Below are 20580 nucleotides of genomic sequence, written 5' to 3'. Positions count from 1 at the left end.
GAGTCATTTCAACAACTAAAGTGTATTTACCAGGACGGGAAAAGAAATTGCTATTTCTATTTTCATTCTTCAACCTGACACTTAAGAAGGGGCCAAGTTAGGAAAGTCAAGTATCAGCATTTTAACGAATGATGGGATATATCCTCACAAAGCTTCACAAGAACACGCTGGTGAGACACTCTGTGGCCTACAAGCAATAGTTCTACTAAAATTGAATACAGATGCAATCAATGTGAAATAGAACTTTATCTAGTCTGAACAGAGGCACAATCTACCTCTAGAATCCTCAACACTACAGTATGGTATTGAAACACAAACTTCATCCTCAAATTGAAGACATAATAGCTACATCCAGGGTTTAGCTGGATCCAACATTTACCTCCAATTTTTTTCTTCTATTAAAAAGAACAAAAATTCAGTACACTAGAACTTCTTTCTCAATTTCCTTTCTCTCTTCAAGATGCTTCAACATGGATATACTTTTTTTAAGTAAGGAGGCTATTACAACTTCTAGAAGACTTTCTGACATCTACTCTGAACAAATACAACTACAAGCTGTATTTTGGTATTTATTTTTGTCATGGCACACTCAGGAAACACTGCTGCACTCAGTCTCAAGGTCTGAGATGCAGAAAAAAAAGAGACAGCTGTTTATTGCCTTATGCAAAAGAAAAAGAAAACCCAGTTCAGAAACACGAATCATGTGAATCTGGATTGTCTGTGTTGGGTAATAACATGCAACATTATGATGATTTGTGTCTAGTTTTTGCTAATAAAAAAAACCAAACCAAATTTTCTTTAAATTGTGTTTTAAACTTTAATATCAAAGTGAGAAAACCACTTTATTCTCCAAATAATACTTACTTCATTTCCATGTTTCTGCAGAAATTCTATTTCCTGTTGTGTGAACGTAGTCATTGAAATCGACTTCACTCTATGGGGTGGATTCAAGCCCCGCCTGAAAGAAGCAAGAAGTGTTCGTTCAGTATTCAGGAAGTTTGTCATCACACAATCACTTTAAACAGCTGCAGGTTGGTCAGTCTTAAAAATCAGGAGCCGTTCCTGTGAAACACACTCATTTTTGGTACTGCAGTGCAACTTAAGGCTGTGTAAGCTCTTCTCAAAGTAACATTAACCATGCAAAGTCAGATGACTGAACTTCAGGAGAGACCAATATTCACAACTGCACATGCAAGCTCTAACACTTTCTATGCAAATTTATGAAAACATAGCTAGACTTTTCTTAAAATACTAATCTGCTTCCCCAAACTTTTTGACTTTTGTCTCTGTCATTCATCTCTCCACCTTGGGCCCTCCTGTTGTAGTCTTCCTTCCCTCCAATTTCTCCCTCACTTCAATCTCTTCTTACTACAACTTCTACCCAATCACTACATTTCTTCACACTAAACTCCCCAGCTCAGTCTTTTTCTCTTGCTTTAACCTACATTTCCCATTTCCTCCCAGCACCATTTTCCAGTTACTTTTTGCCCCCGCATCCACAGGGGCTTCTTCCTCTTCCTGAGCACTACACAAGTGAGCACAACAAAAGCAAAAAGACAACGTTTTTAGTGTGCTCTCAAATGAGAGATACCATTACTAATGCCACAGCTCAAAACTTCAGCCTTAAGCCAGGATTGGCACCACTCTCCCTCCACGCCAGGCTATTGCAGCAGGGCCAACAAATGCCAGGCTCTTGTGCTGCCACAGCCCGACGTTGTCAAACCCAGTTCAGTCAAAACCTGCAAGCACAGAGAGAAAACCTGCTGAGCAACAGCACCAGGGTAAGAAAAGCTTGCTTTCTTTTCAAGCTCTTTCTTTAAATACATGCTAACTACTGCTTTTGCCCACAAACCCTTACAATTAAAAGCAAGCCGTGCTTTGCTCAATGGATGCAAGAACATTTACTTCCCACATATGCCAAACAGTGGAGACACTCAGGCAATACAAGGAGGCTATTTTAACACTCAAGTTAATCAGGCCTGGATTTCTGAAATACCAGCTTAAAAACCAATTAATATACATTAACTGTGAGATGTGAAAGCACACAAAAAACTTTCCAGGGATGTAATACAGGGCTAGCAAATTGCTAAGAAAATCACTGATAGCTTTACTGCTTATATTTGCTCCTACGCTTTAATTCTAAATTTGGTCAAAAAAAAAAATCACTGACATCTAATTTAGGATGACTAGTGGTTTTCTTTAAACTCTGTGATTATTCCAAGAACACTGACTAGAAATTAAATTGTTATCCATCAAAACACCCTATGACAAAAATCTGATATTCCAAATATTATCACATTATACTCAACTTTTAGATAAAATTTACAGCACTTCAAGTTCTCTCAGTAAGTCTAATGAGAAAAATATTGTTGTGCACTTAGCTTGCAAATTCACCCTGACACCTAAATTCACAATATACCTGTAAGAAAACAATCCTGATACTGTGTTAAAAGAATCTCCACATTTTTAGTTAAAAGTTGAATACTGGTTAGAACACTAAGCAGTAACACTTTAGCCTAAGTTTCATTAGAAAACAAATTTGAGAGAATCATTCTTTGAAGCACTTGGATAAACACTTGTGTTTTGCTAAGAAATGCAATAAATTTGAGTACCTGAAAAGCAGAAGTCATAGAAACCTACAGGCAAATGAGAACTAATTTTACAGAACATTATTTGCTTAGGCAAACTTTTGAAATCAGAGCAGCTGAATTAAACTCCACAATTCAGCACCTTGACAAGAAGGCAGAACTTTTACTAAGGTTAGTGAGAGAGGTTTCAAGATAGTTAAATCAACTATCAAGAAATTCACTTCTCTCAAAACGTTTAAATTCCCTGGTAAATTAAAATTAAAAATGCCACATCTTTCAATTAGCCATAAATCAAATCCACATCTACATCACAAATACACAACACTTATGAAAATACTGTACCATTATCGAAGATTTTCTTCAAAGTACTCATTTTAAGATGATGCAACTTAAAAAAAATCTGTAGGAGTTTTATGCAGTTAAAGTTCATTGTTTCAGAGCTGGTGCTAGTACTAGGTTTGGTTGGTTGGGGTTTGTTTATTTTTGAGTTTTAAAAACACACCTTGGTCTGTTCTGTGCATGTGAGTAATTACATTTCACTAAGCAACATTGTAGAATCACATACTGACTGACAGCACAGAAACGAAGTTGGCATCCACCTGGCATTTCAGAGAAATATGCTCCATCAAATGTTATATGACAACCACTGTCCCTTGCTTTTACAGTAAAAGCAGTTCTGTCTACCTTAGTCTGTTCAATTTACCCTCCTCCTATTAATTACAGAGATGCAGTTAAACAGTTGTGAACTATTTAATAACTATTTAAAAGCCAGAGCCATTCACGAGCACATTCACATGTTTTTCAGCACAGGCTGTAAATCTAAACTTTCCCACCAGCTCCTACTGGAAATTCGTTTTTGCAGTAAGTATAGTTTAAGTGCTCTATTGTATCTGTGTTTACAATTTAAAGGCACTGAACAAGTTATTTAAGCAGTACTTACTCTTTACTGATCTACTAAGGTTCTTCATAGCATTTAAATCAGCAAATATGTATCTTCAGCTCTATTAAGCAGCAATATTAAGTGTACTTGAGGCCTAGGTAAGATTTTGTTTAGTCTAACCAGAGACTTCCTCCCTGCCTCCCTCTCCAGTGAAGAATGTTCTACAGTTTTGAGGTTCAGGTTATAAAGTTCCCTGATACATACATCATATCTACATGGGATAAGATGAATTCTCATTTCTTTTACACCATCCTGCTAAAGGAGGAAGACACACCCCACTTCTAAAGGTCAGCTCACAACACAGAAGTGTCAGATGTCTGGCATGATGAAAGAGAACATCAGTGGTCCAGGAGGACTAGAAATCCTGAATAGAACTTCAACAGCCATAAATGCTGAGAAATATCAAGCTGCAGTACTTACACATCCACATACTTACATTTATTTAATATGGTAAGGGGTGGGGGGAGAATCTATGAAAAGCTTCCTCTTATGCTAAAGCAGCATAAGAAGTCTGCCTGGAACAAGGAATTCAAGACAAGAAGCTGCACACAAACACAGCCCAAGCATATGTGTTATCTTCCTTAGAGACATTACTTTGATCCTATCGATAGAACAGGAAACACCCTATTTTTTTATGATTTCTAACTAATTTAACACCCATGAACTGCCTAAAATCTCCCTAACACAGAGCAGTTGTGGCACTTTTGAAGCAGAATTCAAGGACCAACCCTTCCTTACCTACGAAGAATACTTGAACCAAATGATTCACAAACAGCTCACCTACATATGGAGGAAGGTTACCGGTAGACAGCCAAGTACAATTATCCTTTATGAGGAATTAACAAACCTTCTTTTTCATAGGAAAAATGTTTCTTTCCATGTATTTGACAAGTGCCTTGCCCAGTTCTAATGCTTTACAGTGTTCCCTATTTAACAGGGGACAGAACGGATTATAGTCCCTTACTCCAAATGAATCATGCCTAAATTTAAATTGAGCCTAAACAAATATTTGCAACCTGCACTTGTGCAGTGGTACCAGTTACTCCTTTCTCTACAACAGAGCTCCTGAGGAAGACAGCACCCAAACACCACCTCAGCACTAATCCAGAAGGCAGTGATCTCCTAAGAGGCCCTGAGGAAAGATGACAGAGTAAGACAATTCTGCCATCTGCACTTACCCAGCACACCACAGCTAGAACATCCCACACAGAGATCCCACTCATCACTGCCAACTTCTTCACGCTCAGCAACGGTTATTTCTGTGGAATAGCACTGTGACCAGAGCATCCAACCATGAGATTCCTCCACTGACCCTCCACTGAGTCCCAGCCACCGTAGGGGCAGCCACAGAGAACATGAGACCTCTGTTCTCCAGAGAGCTTTGTTAAACTGGGGCTCTCGCAAACAAAGGAAGCTTTAAGGCTGCTGACACAGGATTCTACAGTCTGGCAATTGAAACATTAAACATTCAAAAACACTGTCAACAAGCAGTGGATATTTGTTACTAACATAATTTAGTGGCAAATTATAGTTGAACTTGTGATTTTTGGCAGAGCAGCCATTCCTGAATTCACCTCAAACAAGTGTCAGCAAAGTTGTCTGCAAAGGCCAGGGCTGGGAAGAGAAAAAAATTTCAAGAGTGGGCTCTGCAGAAACAGAGGGTCCCCTCCGTGGGAGGAACAGGGGGCAGATGCTACTCAACACTGCCAATGTCCCCTGTATCAGATTTAAGATCTCGAGTCTAAGCCAGCAAAATCTGATCCCCTAAAAAGCAGGAAGTTAATGAGGCAAGTCAAATGCCAAGCCATCATAAAACACCCTACATCCCCACATGTCCAAAAAACAAGCTTTAGAAAACCCAATGTCACGGCAGTTATTATTTCTATGCTATTGTAATTAGCAGAAGAGAATATAAGCAGCAGTGGCCATTCCTGATACTTGTAGACCTCCCTGGAGACCCTCCACCATCTCACAAGCTCATTTATTTTTAACAGCAGAAGGCTCACACACACATTTTGAAGCACAGTCAAGGTTAATTTTTTTCTTAAAAAAACAAACAAACATTCTTTGTGAACTGTACAGTGTTCACTGCGGTATACAGACATTTCCTTTGCTCTCCAGCCCTGAAACTGAAAACAAGAAATATAGTAATATAGGAAATATCCTTAAATATACAAACACATTTTCCAAACATGCTCCAAAGGAAAAAAAAAGGACTGAAAAGTCATGCTCACACTATCTGAATCACCTTCACTCTAACACTGTTTATTTAAACCATTTTAATTTCTGCAAAACTTCTTCTAGGGAAAGGGACAATAATTCAGCACTATTGCACAAAAATTTTAAGTGTTTTACTAGTGTATCTGCCATCAAATACCTCACCTGGCTGATACAGAAGTCCCTTACCCATAAAATTTTAAATTTAAAATTTCCTATTCCTATATTAGAAGCAGCCAGAAGGCCACATGATCCGATAACTGTAAGAAATAGCATAAAAGGCCTTTAGGATTCCTCACAGTACCTCTGTGTTCTAAACATTCATTGTTGCTCTTTCCTAACACAAGACAGAAGTGAAAACATCTGAACAAGAGACTTCCTCAGTAAGTTGGGAGGGAGGGAGTTAAGAGGGCAGCAGTGAGAGAAAGGATAGGAGTGCCTTAACTATCACATCAGCAGATATAAAAAAGAGTCAAGACTAAACAAAAAAATTATATAATACAAAACTTGTGCAAGTGGACTCTTAATCAAACAGGAATATTTTCCATTGGTGAATTTAAAAACATTCTTCTTATGAAAGTTCAGAGTGGGCTGACTAGGAGTTGTACAGAAGTGCTTGAAAGCAGAGCTGCACACAGACAGCTGAGATCCAAGGCAAAGAGGCATTTGATAAGACAAAGGGAAGGATGTCACTGTTGGACACATGGGAGCATCCCGAAAAACAATAGTCACAGCTACCAACAAAATCCTTTGAATCAAAGGATTTCTGTAAAACCAAAAGAATCTGTCTGCCAACACTTCCCGAGATGCTGTTTTGCCATAATAAAGAGAAATCTTCCTGTGTTGTAGGACTGTAATCCTTGACCTGAGCAGGTTGCTCCTCTAGGGCATCTCCTCCCGCTCTCAGGGAAGAAATGATGGTGTGTATATCTCTACATATCCTATATTCTTGTCCAACACCAAAAAGCTGAATTACCTTGTGTGATGTTATCGTGCTTTTTTCCCCCCACATGAAACATTTAAACACAGAGGACAAGCGGAAGTATTTTAAGAGGAAGCACATTCAGGCCACTATTCATGAACTTTCTCCTGCATGCACCATTTTGCACAGCAAAACTTCTGCTCTGCTAAACCCGATCTGATAAGGCAACTTAAACCCAGGTATTACGAAAAAGAACCTCCTCTGTGTCATTCATACTTCTAACTTGACGTGACTCACCTTCAACACCAAAGTCAGAAACACATCTTTTTAGCAAAGTCACTAGTTCTCTAATCATTTTTATAAGTACTTGAGCAAGCTAGACATACTATTTTTGGAAATAGTTAAAGAAATAGTAGGTTTTTTAAACTAAAACGAGTAATAAATAGCATTGCTGTCTTTATACACTTAAAATACTTAATGGAAATTTAGGATGGATCCAGAGTTACAGTTTTGGATTTGAATACAGTCCTCACCAGGACAAGGAATGAATACTTCAAAAACCATGTAAAAAAGTTATACTACAGTTTTAAAAAGTTTAGAGTTAATTGCATCTAGAACAACATGCCTGTTTAAGATGATACTGATGTTAGCAACCACTTTTAGTTAATCGAGAAACCTTTCTGAAGGAGGCTTGTTAATACACTAATATTTTAATCTTGCATTGGGCACTTCACACTTGAAAAAACTAGTCTACTTGACTCCAAGAACACTTCCTGTACCAGATTAGAAAAAAATAATTAAAACAAGAAGCAATGCGAGTCATTCACATAGCATACAAACAGATAAAGTACTAAGATTATTAAAGCCTTACAGTATAACCAGTATTATGAGGTAGAATGCAAGCAGCCATTAAGAACTACAGAAGCAACAGCACTTTTGTGCTTATTTGCCATTATGTGGTTTGTTCTCAAGTAATTTCCCTCCACTGTGGGATTCTACAGTGAAAAGCATTTGGAAATAAGTTGTATGAAGTATTGTTCTGACAGAAGTGTTGAAAATAACAGTTCCGAGCTACATAACAGACATGACCTATACTGAGTCTCATCACTAACAAAAATACCCCACTGCCTAGGTTCTAAGGTGGTAACCAATGTATATGATCCTGAACACACAATTTATGAAAGCTTTTCCAAGTCAACATGAAAGAGGGAGCCCAAATGTATTTCAGAAGAAAGCTTTAAGTCCCCCTAACAATCCTTTACTCCAGTTTTAAGTGTAGGTGTTACTAGCTGTAAGAACCAAACATGTTGTTCGTGGTTGCTTTTTTATAGCAACACAAAAACACTGCACATTTAAAATGAAAGAACTATCTGCATTTTATTTGAATGCCAATACATTAACCACTTTTTTGCAGAAAGTCTTCCTCCTTTAATCATGGTAACATCCAAATGATGATCAACTTAACATCAAGTGGCAGCTGTCCCTTGCTTGCAAGCTGTTTCACTGCCTATGCATCCTTTTGGTTTCTGTAAATTGGACTACACACTTTACTAGTCCATACCTCCCAGACAACAAATAAAGGGAACAGATCCTTCTGAACCCACGCTAAGCATCTCAGCAGCATTCACAATATAGCTGTCTATTAAGGTCGAGAAGCCTGAAAAATAAAGACAAATACTCTCATGGTGCAGCTTTATCACGCTGTCAGTCTAACCAGTAAGAACATGTGCAACCATTAAATAAGCTCAGTGCAGTAGCTTAAAATAGTTTCACATGCCAGCACAAATAACAGTTTGCTAAGAGAGCAAACAATAGCCAGAGCTGGCTGATTGAGTAGCATGTATGTGTGAAAAACCAAAGTCTCTTTTCAGTTTCACAAGCTAAATGTATTTTCTGTATTTGTGTCAAGACTGTTCAAAAGTCTACACAAAGTAGAAGTTAAAACACCCCAAGTCTAATGACCTGTCTAGTAGTATAAAAGGCAGTTCTTTCCATGTAAATTCAGCACAGAACTAACATGTTTGCTTTGTTTTGAAGCTCAGTGTAACTACCAACTGACTTCTAAATCACCAGACCTTACTCGGAAGGCCTGTTTGGGTTATTAAGGGGGCAGGAATTAGTTCAGGCTCCTGAATGCCTTTTATGAATTCAAAACCCCTACAAACACCAATCTATCCTTTGAAATACCATTTATTACTTCTTTGGCTACTCTTTGATTCTGCTCCATCCCATAAGCACAACGGTACAGAATCATAAAAAATGCAAATATATCTAGCTAAAGCTAGTAGCACTGACGACAGAAGGGTTTTCCCCTAAGCTATGTCTGTGTGACTGAAATTCAGAACTGACTGATTTCAACTCTTAGTTTCATATACACTATCTCAGAGGAGGATGGGTGGAAAAGGGAGGAGTAGTGGGGAGGCCCATGCAGGAATGAGGAACAGGAAAAATGCAATTAGTTTATCAGAGCCAATCCCTTTCCAAGGTTTAGATATGTAGTTTGTAGGAAGTTATCGATGTTTGGGGAAAAAAACCACCAACCTTCTACTACTTTTCTGATCAAGTCTCTTAAACCATTAAGGCTAGTGTTTATCCACTAAGCAGGAGCTTAGAAAGTTGCCTTACAAACTACTACCAAGTATAATAACTTGATACACAGAAAGGTAGGCCGGTGGTTTAACTTAAAGTAAAATCTGTAAACGCGGAACTCCGTATTCAGACAGGGTTGATGTCTCCGATACTGTCATGACAGTGAAGTACTCAGCCACGTGCCTCTTCCCTTCCCACAAGTATTCTCCGCACACTTGTTTAATTAACCACCCCTCCGACACGTCCGGGGGGGGGGGGAGGTGGTTGCTACGTGCCGGAGAAACATCCCCGGGATGAGCTTCGCGATGAGCTCCGGGCCGTGCGCCCCAGCCCCGCACACCCCGCCAGCCACCGCCGCCCCCGCACCGGGGGCTCCGACGGGCATTTCCAGCGAAAGCGCCCGGGAAAGCCTCCCGACGGCCTCCCCCCTTCCCCGGGAGACCCCCCGCCCGCCGCGCTCCGACGTGGCCGGGCCGGCGGCAGGAAGGGCAGCGCCGGGGACCCGGCGGGGCTGCACCGCCCGCCCGCCGCCTCCGCCCTCGGCCGCGACCCTGCCGGGGGGATGGAGCCGGCGGCGCCCGCGCGCTCACACTCACTCACAGGATGCCGGAGCAGGAGGTGCACACGAAGCTGCCCACGGTCATGTCGGTGTAGGTGGGGCCGCGCTGGTCGCAGTCGAAGCACTTGCGGTTGGGCGGGAGGCTGCTCATCTCCCGCAGCAGCTTCAGGTGCTTCTCCTCCTGCTTCCGCTTGGCGCTCGCGGCCATGGCCCCGCCGGCGAGGGGACGGCCCGGCACGGCGCCGGGCCCCGCTCACAGCCCGGCGGCGGCGGCACTCCGGGGCCCGGCCGGCGGGAGAGGGGCCGGGCGGGGGGGGGGGCGGACAGGGGAGGAAGGGGCGGGGAGGGCACAACCGGCGCCCGCCGACGGGCCGGGGCGGGAGCGCGGTGGCCGCTGACGCGGAGGCCCCGTGAGGAAGGAAGGGAGCGAGCGGGCGGGGGCCGCGACGCGGGGGAGGCGGCGGCGCCGGCACCGGGCCCGGGGCGGCGGAATGACGAGCCCGGGCGGAACCTGCGCGACACCTTTATGAGCTCAGCGGCGGAGATGGCGGCGGCGGCGGAGCCCGGCGCGCCCGCCGCCCGCAGCGCCCCCGCCCGCGCGGGAGGACGCGCTGCAGCCCCGCCCTCCCGCCGCGACCCCCGCCCGGGGCGGTGCCTCCGCCCCTCAGCCCCGCGCGGTCAGCGGGGGCTGCTCCATGAGAGAGCGACCACCGCCCCAGCCCTCCGGGTGTCCCTCTGTCTCCCAAAAGTCTGGAAATTCAGCCACGGAGCCCCCCTGCCGGGGACTCCCCAGGGAGGGCTGCCCGGGGGTCCCGGCGGGGGGGTGACCCTGGTTCCGTGAGGGTCTCCAGTGCGGTTTGCACCATCAGGATTTGTGAGAACACCACTCTCACGGGTCTGTCTCTGTTTTTTTGTGACGGGGATGAGAAGTGCACAGTTCCCTCCTGGGAATTTGGCTGTGGGTGCCCGGCTGGCCGCTCCCCCCTCAGGGAGAGCAGGACCAGCAGTCACGTCCGTCTGTTTTTCAAACAGTACGCAAAATTAATGTAAAAAAAAAAAGTTAATGGACTTTATAATTTGGTGATTCAATTTGCAAAACTGCTTGGCAACGCTATGTGTGTTTAAAGTCTTTTAAGGTTTAATGATTCCCCATGCAATGTATTTAGGGTCAGTTTTTGTGCCTCTGACATCAGTACACATAGGAGCAAGATCTGATCCACTGTATTTTCCTCATAGTTTAAGTTAAAAAATCTAGGTTCAGCATCAGTAATTTGGCATTTCTCTTCTGATTCCTCTGGATATGCTGATTTACATGAGCTGATCAACCAGTTCTAAGTTTTAAACACAGAGACTGCAATGGTCTCATTATTTTTCTAGTATGGATGGCAGAAGATATTCATAGTGAAAAATAAACGTCACTAAATAATTAAATAATCACCAGTCCTTAAATAACATTCTTAAATAACATTCTTAAAAGCAAACAGGAAATATTTCTAATCTTTTAAGGACCAAATTCTCACTGCATCCTCCAATTTTTCACTGCTCCCTGAAATGCTGATCTTCCCGTTATTCAGCTTTCTCTATCTTTTGCCTTTTACAAAATATGCTAAAATTGTAGCTTTGCCAATGACCGAAATGACCTAAAGTAGATGACCTAAATTTAGGGGAAAAAAGTTTCAAGGTTAAAAAACAAGTTTGGGTTTTTTTTCCTGGAAAACACTTTGGAGAGCAGTGATTGGCCACGCACCTGCTGCAGCAGAGTTACTACATTTTTTGTTTCAACTGCAGTCAGAGGTAGTTTGTAACTGCAGCAAGAACATCCAGCTTCAACTGCTTCTGTCATGAATGGACTCACGCAAATGCCACCCAGGAACAGTTGTTAATAAAAACAACACCACTGTCATTGACATTGTCATTGCCAGTAAAATGTAGAACTGAGCTCCCAGGAAAAATCCTAGTACTTTTTAAGTCAATCGCAAAGCTCAGTAGGAGTCCTTTGGCTCTGATTTGTTTCATGAAAAAACAGTTCTGCCCTTATTCAGGCATTTGATAAGCCTATCAAACCAAGATGGGCTTATGCTAGTAGATAAATTACCTTTGTTATCATTAATTTGGTTTAGAATCACTTTTTGTAAATACCAAGCCTCTCCATTCTCTATCTTATAAAGCAGATTTACCCTGGGAAACTATAGAATGAGACTTAAGGCGTGTGTGAGGATACACCTTTTTACAGATACCCATAAGATCTGCGGGATTTGGGTTCTTCTAGAGAATGTGGGCACATCTGCTCCAACCCTTGTATTCTTACATTCAAGCATTTAAATCTTAACCTCCTATTTCCCACAGAAACCAGTGCTTAAGTAATACAACGACCTATGTATAACTGTACTTGTTACACTGTTGGCACAGATAGGTCTACCTTAACTTCCAGCCCTGTTTCACCTCCCCACAAGCAATGACATGACTTGTGCTCCTCTTCCACTCCCTCTTTTTCTATTTTTTGCTGCTCATACTGAGCATTAATTCCCCCAAAACAGCTGGCCTATGTTTTCTCTAAATCACTAAGGGAAACAATCCACAAATAATACACATGAATAAAAACTCTACTCTTCAGCTTTACTCTTTGGTTTTCTTTTTCATGATACATTTTTCTGTTTCTCTACCCTAGAACCCGAATTTCTTTTCCTACAGCTTCTCTGTCAAAATTCATTCTTCATTCTCTCCTCCCAATGACCAGAATTTTGCAGTTGAAAATACACTGGCCAGCTGTTTATTCCAAAAGTTCTTAATCCCTGCTGCACCTGCTACAGCTTTTAGCATTAAAATTGTTTTCTTAACAGGAGGTAAAACACTGATTTTTTTTTTTTATGCTTCCAATGTTTCTCTTTACATAAAAAATAGAATTTAAAATTCCAGTTGTGCACAATTGATATCTGAAAGATGTTGCTTCATTAAGCTCTTCAATATGGGCCAATAGGGTATAAATTATAATATACAAACACATAATCCAGGGGATTTTTTGTCAGGACCAAAAGAGACAAGAGTCTAAGAATGTACGTTTGGGAGATGAATAAGACGTTCTCTGTTTGCCGCTAGGATTGAGGTCAATAATATCCATTTTAAAGCAATTAACCCAGCAGGATAAGTGACGTGAAAATTATCATGCTGAAAGGCTAATGGGCTATTAAATCCATCTTGCTTCACTACTGATAGACATACAAAATTAATCCTGGGATTAGGTATATCGGATTGGTGGTAAACTGCTACTGCAATATTTGTGTATGAAGGGTTTTCTGAAAGTGCTAAGAAAGAACAGGGCCAGAACGTTCAGTGATACAGTCTATTCAAGATTCAGTTAGCTGAGCATAAATTAGTGTTTCTGTGCCTGGCCTTATTTAATCAGCAGCTTTTTATTAATGAATAGATACATTCTGATAAGAGATCAAAACAAGAGAAAGTCATAGTAATGGTTACATAAATCATACTGCCTGTTGACAGTTACTTAAATCTGGACAATTTAATGCAAGAAAATGGTCAGACAAAAATGATTGAATTACAACATTGTTTTTACTTGCAATGCCATTTCCCTTTGACATTTCCCACCCCCTGCTATGACATTAAGGTAGTAGAAAAGGTAAATGATTAATTTACCCATAACAGCTGATTGTAGGGAACAGACCTTATGATAAAGAGAAAGGCACAGTCACATCAGCTTGGTCTTTTGTGATGCACAAGTTAGTGGTCTTTACTTTTTTTATGTCATATTTTATTAGTATGACATATACCTGATTCATTTTGAGTAATGTGGTGTAAGAAATGATTTTCAGCCACCACCAGTGTTGGTTTATCATTATTCTCTAAGACCCTGTAGTTGAACAATCCTTTATAAACTGTACCACAAATCACAGTTTTGGTAAAATGATTGTTTCCTGCATCCTTTCATAGGAACATGCCAGAGGAGAGTGGAACCCTTTAAACTGAAAAGGGAGTATATTCATATTTGATCCTATAGCAGCAGTAGAAAACAATTATAAGCCATATCATATTTTACATTTGCTGGAACTTCCCAAGGGAATGTTAGCAATACACAAGACAGCCCAGAGCCTATGGGTAGAAGAGAGAAATTGTGGAACTGATATGAAGAAAACAAGGATACAAAACCCTCAGCTTTAGGGGACAAAGAGGAGAAAGACAGACCTTGATGGTGGAAAGATAGTTCAACTCTAACTTTCAGTTCGAATTTAGAAGATGGAGAGACAGAATCTAAACAGACATCTAAACCACCAAGAGCTTCTGTGGTGTTTGGCTACATAAAGTACTGAACTAGGAAATGCTCTCCCAGCAATCTGAACAGGAACAACTTAATTTTCCCATTAAAGCTTAAAAACATAAATTATTTCTTGACCTACAAATAAGATTTGTATTTAAAGCCCAATGTATTTTCAAGTTCAGTTCTTCAGTACCTTTTCCACTTGATGCTAAGCATTTCCTGCCTGTTTTCTGTAAAACTCCCATGGGAATAAAGAGAGGCCTTTGTTCCTTTCCACTACTGATTCTAAATTATTGATTAGCCAGTCTAATTTGTGGAAACCACTATTGGCTAATGCTGTCTTAGAACTGCTTTAGATTGGGCAAAAACGATTACATGTAATTTGACAAATATCTTGACAAATAGCAAGGGAAACAACGTTAAAAAAACCATATCTTAAAGTGATGGAGATGGAAATTAAATAGAGAAACTTGGGAAAATAGAGCTTTTTAGATATCAGACACTCTAACAGAAGAATACAGAAGATAATCTATGTAATGTGGATATAGAAAAGTTAAGTTTTCCAGTCACTCTGTTTCTGACAGAAAATATTTTAGAAGATGACTACAAAAAGAAACCTGGTTCTATGAACTTTAGTGTAATGTTTTTCATTGCTGTAATTTAAAATCTGAGACATTGTCACCAAGATTTTCTCTGATAATCCTTGAGAATTTCTCTTGTTCAAAGAGCAGAGAGAAGGGCTTTGTGACTAGTAGCACTAGCAGGTTAAAAGTTAAAGCACCAACAAGATGTACAAAACCCAAAAAGACACCCTCCCCCCCGAGAATGTAGCACAGGCCAGTGCAGTTGCAGTGCATAGATATGGATAATCCCTGGTAGCTGCAAATATCCTCTTAGGAGAAGTTTTCTGCAGGAGAAGCCTAATCTCAATCCATACATGGGAAAAATACAGCTAAAACTAGTAACGTTTTAGCACTTTCTCCATGTCATTTACTTCCAACTGTTGTTTAGAATAACTAGTTTAACAGGAAAAATGAATCCCCAGACATTCACTCCTCTTGTACCTTCTGCTGTACAGGAAGAGCACCTGCAGTTTCTTGCCTTGATCTGTTTTCAACATTGCGAGCCATAGTTGTAGTTACAAACAGCTTTAAAAAAAAAATCAAGGTTTCTTTCAAGAACGCATTCTTTGGTGAAGTGGCAATGACGGACACATCCCTTTGAAACAAGGTGTGGGGATTTCAACTGAGAATGCAGATCTTGAAAGCATTTGTCAAATAGAAAAACTCTTTCTTAAGCAAGAGATAAAAAAGAGAAATGCTTATCAGCATGTGACTTAACCAAAAGGACTTTACATGAAAAAGAAGCCTTTTTCATGACACGACAGGAGTATTGAATATTTACTAGCTACATGGGTAAATAAATTAAACCCAACACAAAACGACCATCAGAAACATTTAAAGAATTAAGGCATGTTGTGCACAGTAATATTCCACTTACTGTGTTTAGGCGATGGGGAAAGAGTAAGTGTTCAGAACATTATTGCAGCCTGACTAGAACAAAACCTTGTTTTGGTTTGTAGACAAGGGGTTAATAGAAGAGAATGAATAAATACTCTGAAACAGCATAGTGAATGAAAAATTTGGGATAATGGCTGCTCAGAGCATAAAGAGAAGTGTTTTACTGACATGAACACAGGAATTTTAGAAATGCACCCCCTGATGTGCAAGAGATTTTAAAACAAATTAAAAAAAAAAATTGAAAACAACAAGGTCCTCTAGACTACCATGGATGAGAAAAATTGACGGGGAAAAGGAATCTGACAGTTAATAGATTATCACAAATATGGAAACAAAAGTATTACAGAAGCTTTTAGGGAAACACAGCATTTTTTACAAATTAGGACTCCTAATGAAGTCTCTTGTAATTGTTAGAATTGTAACACTGTTACTAAAACTTTTTGAGGGCTCTCCAAGTCTACTTTGACTTCCCTAAATTATCAAGATCCACTTTATGAGTACACAGAGGTTTTACATCCTGCTCTTCCTTGTGTGTGGTTGTTTCAGACCTCAGTGTTTTACTACTTAAGGCCCAGCTTTCTAACTTTTCAGGTTTGACCTATTCATAGCCAGCTTACGAATTCTGCTCTGATGGCAGAACTACCCTTCAGGTTCTTGTCCCCTCCCTGCAGGTCCCTCTGTGCCCACAGATAAGTGCCCAACTGAAATGTCACATGTGCAGGCAGGAGACAGAGGAGCTGTGCCCGGCCATGCCCATCAGCTGCAGGCTGCCCTGTTCCCCTCACAATTTTGCTGATTCAGAGACAGGAGTAGTAGTGTTATCATTCAAAATTAAAACAATTTAAGTAAAGTAACAAGGGAGAAAGGTTTCATTAGTGAAAATTTTCCATTGTTACTGAACTAGACATTTGCCAGGGTAAACTCTTGTTTAACATTCCCATTCTTTCCTTCACGGATAGAGATCACTGTTCAAACCCACCTGCCAAATGGTTTAATTCTTCCTATATTTCCTCATTATACACTGAGCACTCAACAGTCAATGAATGTTCAGATTACTCTCTGCAATCCCAGTTTTGCTCTGAAGTGTGTTTTGTTTCTCTGCTAGAGCCCCTCAGCACTGCCAGGCAATGCCCACATGTGCCCTCAGCCCCCTCGACAGCCAGTACAATGAAATCCAAATAACCATTTGTCATGGTGAACTCTTTGGAATGACATCTTCATGTTAAAAGGATGTATCGTTATGCTTCAAAAATGGAAATTATCTTGAAGCAGAAAAAGTATTCCTTGCAGGTTTCAAAACTCATTCATTTGGTAAGAGTCAGGTAACTCAGTGGTGGGTACTGTCACTTGCAACAAATCCCTTCTGCAATAGGGGGAATTTTTCTCTAGAGGAAGATTTTGAAACTTATTCCAAATTTTATCAAACTTTTTTGTTGTTATTATTGTTATCATCTGATCCCTGAAGTTTTTGGTTACTAAGAAATTATGAGTACAGTACTGTAATCAAGAAAAAAATGTTCATATTTGTTATTTTTAAATAGCCTGGTTTTGTCTCTCACGAGGTAATGAGATCAACCAAATTCAACCTGATCCATGATCATCTCCTAAACACTTGATCTTACAGCCAGGCTTGCAGTGGGCAGTTGAAATAACCAATTAGGAGCTAACAAGTTCAACAAGAAACCTCGAAAGAAATAAACCATGAAATAAATGAGCTAATTCTGAAACCTGTGAATAATTAACAGTTTGCTACTGGTCTAGATTTCCATGACCTTCAGCAGCCTGCCTGCTGGCTGTGCAGCACACAGCCTGAAGCAAGGAAATCCTCAAAAAGCACACTTGGACATCATGCCTGCAGTCACAGGACACCGAGTGTCAGTGCAGATTCCCAGCCCCTGGGAGAAAAATATGCAATGCCGTGGGTCTTGAAGTGAAACTGTGTGGGTATGTGCATCTAGGGTCATCCTAAAGTAATCAAAGCAGCAGCAGAAGCAATAATAAATTACCATGAGGGGATCTGCTAAATGCCAGTATGAATGTCATCTTTTCTTTTTTTTTCTTCTCCAAGTGTTGTCTCATTGCCTGGTGGATACAGGTTGTTGAAAACTGCCTGATTAAAAACATGCTGAAATAGCATCACGTGATATTTGAGACAGAAATGAAATATTTAACATACGTTTCTACTGCAAAAGAAACATAAAAGCAAAACTGAACTGTACTCTGATATTCTAAACAGAAAATGACAGGGAAATCACTCCAATTTAAACCCATCAGTTCCCTAGTGATGAAAGCCCAATCAAATTATAAAAGGAGCTCTACCAAGCTCATTGTCACAGTCATTACTTGATGTAGAAGGTCTGTGAAATGGAATAAGAACCCTTCAGACACACACTTTTAGGTTAGGCAACCATATTTTTCCTGAGGGACTATAAAAAATATTTTGTAAACATTTTCGGTTCCCATCACTTGAAATTAAAGAGAATAATTTACATCAACATTCAACTAGCACTCAACTAATGAAGCCATTTTCTCTCTGGATTCTTTTCCTCCTTAAACATTCTGTGATGTTGCAATTATTTTCACAAATTGTTTTTTTAGGTCTATTGAAATAACCACTAAAGTAACTGGATTTCTTTATTGGACCAAGCCAGAACCTTTAAACAAATCCTTGTCCTCTGGTGGTTGGAATGCTTCCCCTGGTTAATCCTCTCTTACATGACTAAACTCCATGTCACTTCCTCAGTTCATTGGTATTTTATTAATTATGTAGGACAGCCTCTGTGAAGAAGACAATCTGCAAAAACAGATTCCAGAATGCTGTCTTTGAAACCCCATTACTCTGAATTTCCTCTCAAAGGTTTAGGTCTAATGTAGGGCAGTAGTGCTCCACCAGTGTGCTTCCTTCAGCCTTGAGGAACACACACTGATTTTTTAATTCAACCTGGCTTAATTGTTTGATTTGGAAATATCCCCTGCATTGCCTCAGAGATATTGCTCACAAATGCAGATACCCCACAAGACTGCTGTCTCAGTGTGGCACCAGGTCTGTTATCACTCACCATCTACTACAGAAATACTGGCATCACTCTCTAGAAATGGTCAAATAAGCAAGTGCAGAACATTTTAAATCTTCCAAGCTTAGAAACTTCAGAAATGATCCCCTGTATCGGTCAAAAGTATTTATTTTCTCACTTCAATAAGGTTGAAAAACTGCCAGTGGCATTTTCCCCCCATCTTTCCCCCCCTCCAAGTGCAAGTACAGAAAGCCACAAATACACTGGCATTGAGAGAAGATTTGGTTCAATACTGATCTAAATAGGTGGGAATCATGAAACTACGGAATCTGTTGCCAGAAGCAAAGGACTACAGCTGACTCTTGTCTCTATACTGAAATAACTTGCATTAAACAGTGTTGTTTCTTTGAAGATGGATATCAAAACATGTTTTCAGAACTTTTTTTCTTGTAAGTTGCATGTTTTTAAGATTTAGAAATGCTACATAAATATTGGCCAAGTCACTTAAATGACTATTGAAAATACCATTTGTAATACACATCCACCTACTAATGTGATTCATTTTGGTTTCCTATGTCAAGTACCAAAACTGAGTACTTTAAACCAAAATCATACCTTCAGGACAAAGAGTACTAAACTAAAAAGGTCAAGTAATGATTCATCTAAAAATGTTACTCAAGTTACAAAAACAAATGTTTTTGTAATGCTCTGATTTATGTAACCATCCCAGGCTAATTAATTAATTAAACACAGGACTGCAGAGCTATTAAGATGCCCTATAAAGAGGAGTATTAACATTAATTAAGTATTAAGTTCAAGCATGTTCAAAACTTGAAGAACTTTTAATCTCATTGGAAATAAATGCAAAATTCCCCAAATGTCAATAAAATCTAGATTTCTTCTGATAAAGAACATTAGTATAAGAAAAAGTGAGCCCAACTGGCAACAAATAGTTCCAGAGGTAGGGCATAAATTTTAATTTCCATATCAGAAAAGTGAGGTTCTGTGATTGTGCCCAGCTGGAGCAACAGGAGCAAAAGATGTAGTGCATCTAAAATGGAGCTTAACCTCTTTAGGAAAAGGATCACACCACACAGCTGTGATGGTGATGGATTGTTTGATGATCCAGGATGTCCCTGACAGTCAAACAATACCTGCACTGTAGCAATTCAGGTAAGATGTTTGAACATAAACCTGGAAGTCCGAGAGCACAGTCACCAGCAGAGCTGCCACAGACTGGCAGAAATATTACACTTATTACACAAAAATAGAAAGGGATGATAACGTTTACCTTCTCCCTAGAGCCACCCTTTTCCCAAAGAAGACCAGCCCCAGTTTTCAGGAGCACCACAAAGAGCTGCATTGCGGCGTGCCCGTGATTTAAGGATCCCCCACAGCCCTGAGTGCTCTGATTGTGTCACACAGATCAGCTGTTTGCACTGTGCAGCCTCACACTGTGACAGTGGCTATTTACTGACCAACTGGTGAGCATTAGATCTTCAGTTTCTCAGGCAAACTGAAATGGGAAACATGGAAAACGAGCCATGAGATCAGTGGAATCAACCTGAGAAGATAAAAACAATCTTGTAGAGGGGTGTTTGCATCTCCACACTAAATGCAACTCTCAATATTGAACTTCAAAGCTCTGATGTAAGAAAAACCAAATAGTTTAGAGCCTCTTTAAAGTTTACCACAGCACTCAGTAAAGTTAAGGACAAGGAAAAGTAGGGCTCTTCTAATGTTTCTGTACCTGCACCATCCCTCTCCCCCTGCCTGCAAAACACAACGACAACACAGCTTTTGATGTTTCGAATTCTTCATGGCTTTTTATAGCAACATAACACCAGAGCACCTTATTTAAATTTTTGATTTATCACAAAACCCAAGAGTTTGTTATAAGAAATATCAATAAAAGCTTTAACTTTTCACCAGCAATTTCAAACTCTGAATCAACATGGAGA

At 40.3% G+C, this 20580-nt stretch overlaps 1 protein-coding gene across 11 annotated transcripts in view; it reads right to left on the bottom strand.

Annotated features, from left to right (window-relative positions):
- AGFG1 (ArfGAP with FG repeats 1) overlaps positions 1-10303 on the bottom strand; it is a 36185-nt gene extending 25882 nt beyond the window's left edge. For 4 of the 11 annotated variants that reach the window (XM_027738949.2, XM_027738957.2, XM_039384940.1 and 1 more), the window contains exons 1-2: positions 9857-10303; positions 865-958 (exon numbers count right to left, since the gene is read on the bottom strand). In XM_027738949.2, coding sequence (XP_027594750.1) covers positions 865-958; positions 9857-10023 — 261 coding nt within the window. In that variant the 5' untranslated portion in view covers positions 10024-10303. Of the gene's footprint in view, positions 1-864; positions 959-4706; positions 4777-9856 lie in introns of those variants that run through there. The other 7 variants (XM_027738963.2, XM_027738979.2, XM_027738989.2 and 4 more) reach the window with 3 other exon arrangements.
- Between the last annotated feature and the right edge of the window lie 10277 nt (positions 10304-20580).

Source organism: Pipra filicauda, unplaced genomic scaffold (assembly GCF_003945595.2).
Source record: "Pipra filicauda isolate LSUMZ 115617 unplaced genomic scaffold, ASM394559v2 scaffold387_size670060_pilon, whole genome shotgun sequence".
Lineage (NCBI taxonomy): Eukaryota > Metazoa > Chordata > Aves > Passeriformes > Pipridae > Pipra > Pipra filicauda.
This window is presented reverse-complemented; position numbering and strand designations above follow the sequence as displayed.